Source organism: Eumetopias jubatus, unplaced genomic scaffold (genome assembly GCF_037043125.1).
Source record: "Eumetopias jubatus isolate StellerSeaLion01/CBP00866 unplaced genomic scaffold, mEumJub1_p1.0 scaffold_15, whole genome shotgun sequence".
Taxonomy (NCBI): Eukaryota; Metazoa; Chordata; class Mammalia; order Carnivora; family Otariidae; genus Eumetopias; species Eumetopias jubatus.
Window position 1 is genome coordinate 63,873,940 of NW_028274821.1, and position 6,000 is coordinate 63,879,939.

General features: G+C 43.0%; 1 protein-coding gene across 1 annotated transcript in view; it reads right to left on the reverse strand.

The window, feature by feature from the left end:
* TEX10 (testis expressed 10) overlaps nucleotides 1-5,361 on the reverse strand; it is a 54,414-nt gene extending 49,053 nt beyond the window's left edge. Inside the window, exons 1-2 of the mRNA XM_028108726.2 lie at nucleotides 5,213-5,361; nucleotides 1,461-1,649 (exon numbers count right to left, since the gene is read on the reverse strand). Coding sequence (XP_027964527.1) covers nucleotides 1,461-1,640 — 180 coding nt within the window. The 5' untranslated portion in view covers nucleotides 1,641-1,649; nucleotides 5,213-5,361. The remainder of the gene's footprint in view (nucleotides 1-1,460; nucleotides 1,650-5,212) is intronic.
* Nucleotides 5,362-6,000: the final 639 nt, after the last annotated feature.

Genomic DNA, 6,000 nt, shown 5'->3' on the forward strand with positions numbered 1-6,000 from the left:
TTTTATTTGTGGAATAATTTATATAATTTGTGGAAAAAACGTAACTTCAAATACCTTTTTATTATTATTTAACCTTCAGAGCTTAAAAGCAAAACTATAAAGTGTTTATCCTCACAAAAACTTGTTCACAAATGTTCCTAACAGCATTACATATAAGAGTCAAAAAGTGGTAACAAACTGAGTGGGGGATGGGCTAGGTGGGTGATGGGTACTAAAGAGGGCACTTGTGATGAGCACTGGGTGTTGTATGTAAGTGACGAATCACCGATTTCTACTCCAGAAACCAATACTGCACATGTTAACTAACAAAATTTAAATTAGAAAAAAAAAAAAAAGAGTGGAAACAACCAAATGACCATCAACTGATGTCTGATAAAATGTGACATAACCATGCACTGGAATACTATTCAATAATACAGGGCGAGGCTCAGTCGTTAAGCGTCTGCCTTCGGCTCAGGTCATGATCCCAGGGTCCGGGGATCGAGCCCCGCATCGGGCTCCCTGCTCAGCAGGAAGCCTGCTTCTCCCTCCCCTACTCCCCCTGCTTGTGTTCCCTCTCTCGCTCTCTCTCTCTCCATCAAATAAATAAATAAAATCTTAAAAAAAAAATACAAAGGAGACCAACAAAAGTGCACATGTCATATTGTTCCATTTATATTAAGTGACCAGAAAAAGCAAATCTATACAGATAGAAGGTAGATTAGTGGCTGCCTAGAGCAAGCAGAAAAGAATGGGGAGTGACTTCTAATAGGTTTCTTTATGCCATGATTAATATGTTCTAAAATTAGATTATAGTGATAATAGCATAACTCTGTAAATATATTAAAAACTACAAAATGGTACATTTTAAGTAGGCTCCACAGCCGGGCAAGGAGCCCAATGCAGGGCTCGAACTCACAACCCTGAGACCGAGTCCTGAGCTGAGATCAAGAGCCATATGCTTAACCAACTGAGCCACTCAGGCACCCCTGGAGTGGTATACTCTAAATGGATGAATCTTATCATGCATAAGTTGCATTTCAACAAAGCTGTCAAAAAAAAATTTTTTTTTAAGCTATCAAAATTTTAAGCAAAACTATTGCTCAAAACTTCACACATTTACAACAAACCTGTAAGTTATGTGATACGTATGGATTCAAAAATAAGATCTTCATGAACTATAAAAACAGCTGGAAAACTATCACATCAAAAACTTGATACATCAAAAAGTTCAACACAAGAATTATTTCCAGATCATATATTAAATCATCAAATAGGTATACAATGAAGAAATCACTGCGAGTTTAGTTGAACAAGTCTTTCTAGAGGTGGGAAAGTTACAGTGGCAACTCAGATTTGGTTAACAAACTCCAACCATCAGCCATCCATAAGCCCTGAGAATTAAGAAAACTTTTCACAAAAATCATTCTAGATGATTTCAAAGGAAATGTTATTTTACCAAAACAATATTTATGATTTACCTTTATGTTAAGTTTTCTATTGTTTGTTGGAAGAGTTCCATCTTCTTTGAGTTGCTCAGGCAGATGTATGGTCTTCGTTTTAAAGTTTGTAATAGTAGCATTTTCTAACTTGGGTTTCTTTTTACCAACTTTTAGTTTTACTTTTTGAAAGTCATCTTGGCGTTTTCTTTTTTTGGTCATTCTTGAGTGCTATAGTGAAAAGAATTTTAAAACAATGGGTAAAAAAAGATAAATTCAAAAGAATAAAGTTTTCTAACATTTACATTACTCTAAAATTTATTTCAAAGATAATCAAGAATCAGGGCCAACAAGAACTATGCCAAAGGATCAAAGTATTAAATGGAAAATACCTTTACCAAGAGGTATACCTTAGTCAAGAGATACTGTAAAGAGGAGTCATCAACAATAAGGCAACAATCCTGCCACAGGTTTGTCAAGGGTTTTTAGCAGAGGAACCTTTGTCAAGCAACTGTGCTAAATGGAAACCTTCTGAAATAACATCTCACCCAGGGTCTGGGGGGAATGGGGGGGGGGGGCAAGCACACATTTGCTAGAGATATACCTTGTATCTGCTCCTAGCCCCTGAAAGTCCCTAAGGAACCTCTTACTAACAAAACTAAGTTTTTTAATACAGCCTTTAATTGTCAAAAAAGTTTCATGAACCTAAGTTGACGCTTGAAAAAAATGTAAGATTCAGAGATATGCAGCAAGGAGAGTTAATAAGCATTTCAAGAGGAAGGAAAACAGGGTATAGGATCAGGAGAAGAGAGAATAAGCCTAGTATAGGCAAAAATGAGAGAGAGCAGCATTTTGAACACCAGGATAGGTTCAGATTAGATATAAAGAGAAAACAGTATACAAAAGCAGGATAAAAAGCAGTATAAAAGGAAATACAGTGTAACAGAGGAGTAAGGAACAAAGACGAGCTAGGCCACTGTTTTAATGAATAACTTGGGCATAAACATGTCATCTTGCACTTCCCCCTCTACATCACCTTCTTTCAATTTACATCCAAATTTTCCCACTTACACAAAAAATCTTTGATTTGTGTCTCCTACCCATTCCCAGGACACTTCTTAAATCCTTTATTTCCACCCTAGACTGTTTATTAGTTTCCCCCATCAGTACACTTGCCTTGTTTCTAGTGTCTACTCCCTAGCCCATTTGCTGGAGTCACAAGAGAGCTCTTCCTAAACAGAGATCTGACCAAGGCTCAGAAGTTTTCAGCTGTTCCTTTACTCCCTTACAGTAAAAACTCCATAGCTTGACATATCACGTCCTTCCTAACTTCTTCTCCAGCTTTATCTTCCCACAAGCTAACATCTATCTAAAAAATAGCCTCCTATACCAGCTCAACTCTTCTTGAAACCTTTTGCAACATGCTGCAAAAATAATGAATTCTGCTTGTCACTATACACGCACTGCAATAGGTAAATACCTCTGAAATAAATAAAACTTCTGGTCTGTCATAATTATCCTACGTCCAGGTACTTTAAAAAAAAAAAAAATCACAATACTTTAAGTCAGAGTCCAAAAACTTTAAGTAAATGAAGGTTTACATTTATTGTGAAATAAAATGGCTTGTGCAAGACCAAGCAACTCAAGTTCCAGGAATCCAGAAGCCAATCGCCTATAACATTATATCCCAATTCACATGATTTCAAGGTTTTAATACATTAGAGCCCCTTGAACTAAGTAGGATTTGGCTACATAGGTTAAGAGCAGATTCTAGAGCCAGACTGATTCAGTTCTTATCCAGACTGTCACTTTCTACCTGTAGTTAACACTGTACTTCAGTTTTTATCCACAAAATAGAGATAATAATACTTAACATCATACAGTTATTATGAGGTAAGCTTAATGAGGAGCAAATGAGTTCATATTTATAAAACACTGGGAACTGCACCTGGCACTGTCAAATATGAGCACAAACGTGTATTTTCTTAAAGTTTCAGGACTAGTACATATCAAGCACAGTCTTAAATGCATTATGTACATTAGCATTCAATTTTCACAAAACCACGTGAGGAAGGTGGTACTAAATCCACCTTAAAGATGTGGCTCACAAAGATTTGTCAGACCTGTATTAGGGAGTTGAAGAGGGACTAAAAGCTCTGCAAAATCAGCTTTATGTTATACGAACTGGAATTAAGGCGAGGATTGCAACCCTGAGTGGCAAAATGGTTTCTTATTTATACCAATTCCAAGTTTTCATCCCACCCACACCTCTAGTTATTCTAGTTTAAAAAAAAAAAAATGGGTGAGCAAAACCTAAAATGAATACTCACATTGCCTCTTATAATAAAAAAAAGTTTTCACTGATTAAGCAAGCACACTTTGTGAGCTTTCCCTACAATTTTATTACTAGCTAGTACCAGAGATGAAAATAAACGGTACAAGACAAAAAAAATCAAATGAATTAACCCCAACTCACCAATCCTCTGTGCTATCTTTGGCCACAAACTACCTGACCTATGTCCAACACACAGTCTGTCAAGCTCATGTCATGTTATCCATCACTTTGTATTAATCAAACTAATTTCCCTATTAGGAAAACTAAGAGGGCTGATCGCCATTCCTTGACTTTTAAAGCTGGTACTATTATTTTGCGGTACAGAGAGAACATTTTTATACTAGGCACTTTTAAAGTTCTATTACCAATTTGTTATTTTCACTTTAAAACCAATATTTTCGGGGGCACCTGGCTGGCTCTGTCCGTAGAGCATGCAACTCTGGACCTCAGGGTCATGAATGTGAGCCCCACCTTGTGTGTGGAGATGACTTATAAAATCTTTTAAAATAACTAAATAAAATAAAAATAAATAAAATACAGATTTTCATTGCACAGCAAATCAAATAGTTCGACAAAGCCACTCTAACAGTACCGGTGTTGAACAGAAGGTACAAACTCCAACCTCAAGGGCTGAACTTTCACATCACTGGACCTCCTACATGGGTGAGCCCCCGAAGTTTTAAAAACTGAATTTCATACATTCCAACTGCAAATCTCCTAACTGCAACACAAGGAAGATTCTAGGGTGTCAGAATTTCGACCGAATCAAATTCCAGCTAGTTTGTCTGCCACCCCATCACCCTAATTTCTAACTTCTTTAAAAAATAATAATAAAGCATACTGCAGTTTTCCTTTGATAATTTCCTCGCCAACCCCTTACTCCCACGAGTTCCTCCCAACTCTACTGAGGGGGGCCAATCGGAGAAATCAGACTTCTCAGAAAATAAATGCCCCAAAGAGGGGCGAATCAGAGAACCGCCTATGCCGCTCTGCTCCGTACCGACCGCTTAACCCCCCACACCTTGACGGCAACAGGGCCGAATAGAAGACGCCCGCTCATCCCCACTGCGCGCCTTGGTCCAGCATCCCAGAAGTGAAGAGCCCGTGCATCGTAAGAACTATCGTTCCTTCTACTCCTGCGGACGGTGGTCAGGACCACAGTCGGGGAGCCGGAGCCCCAATCAAGGCACACCGGCCTAAAAGTCTCTCAGACGCGAAACGGCGCGAACCCGCCCAGTCACTTGAGGCGCTTCAAACGCCCGCGGGGCGCCCCGCCCCCGCACTGCCCCGCTCTGCACCCAGGCCCCGCTCCGCAGCGGCGCCGCGAGACGGCCCCCGGGGCGCGCAGACCGGCCACAGCCGGCCTGGCCCGCCTGGGCCGCGCGAACCGGGGGACGACGGCCCCGCGAGTCGTCCCGCGCCCCGGGAGGGCCCGACCCGACGGGCGGCGGCCGCTCACCTGAGGGCCCGGCCGGGACCGGGGCGCGGAGGCAGAGGAAAAAAGCGTCCGAGCAGAAGCCGACCGCGCGACGGTGTGCGCCACGGGCCTCCGCCTCTCGCTCCCGCAGCGTGTTTTCAAATAGCCTCGTCCTCACGCGGCCGCGTCTCCTTCCGCCGCCCGGAAATCAGGGCCCCTCCCCCGCCGCGCCGCGCTCACGTGACCACGGCCCGCAGCCGCGCGCAGCCGGGGAGGCGGGAGGGGGAGAGGTAGGCCCCGCCCCCAGGAGGAGGGGGCCCGCCGGAAGCCCCTCGCGCTCCGGGAAGCTGCTGGGGGAGAGCGCAGGACGAGGACAAAGCTTGGCCCGAACTCCGGTCCCGAACTTCCTGGGCGTGCGTGGGGGAGGTGGGGGGGGGCGTCGGTGTCGCCGTGGTTACAGCTGCTTGAGAGCATGCCTTTTCTCCCCTCGTTAGACCACAGTTGCTCAGACCAGGAGCCACATTCAAGGAACAGAAGTTGAACTGAATTGGGAAAGGGGAAAGTTTTGGACTGCTAGAAGCGTAGAATTCCTGAGGACTTTAACCTGCAGGGAGCAGTTAAGAATTACTTGACAGAGGGTCAAAATACACCTAGTAGCTAAAGCCTGAAAGTCTTAGTCGAGGATGTTCCCAGATATTTCAGTATCTTAGCACTAAGATTCCTACTGCTGAAATTAAGTGGGCCCAGGGAAGTCGAGGGAGGAACTGAATGCCTAGAAAGGGGTTGAGAAAGCAAGGAGGATGGCTCTTCGAACTGGCAGGTGGGGTGGA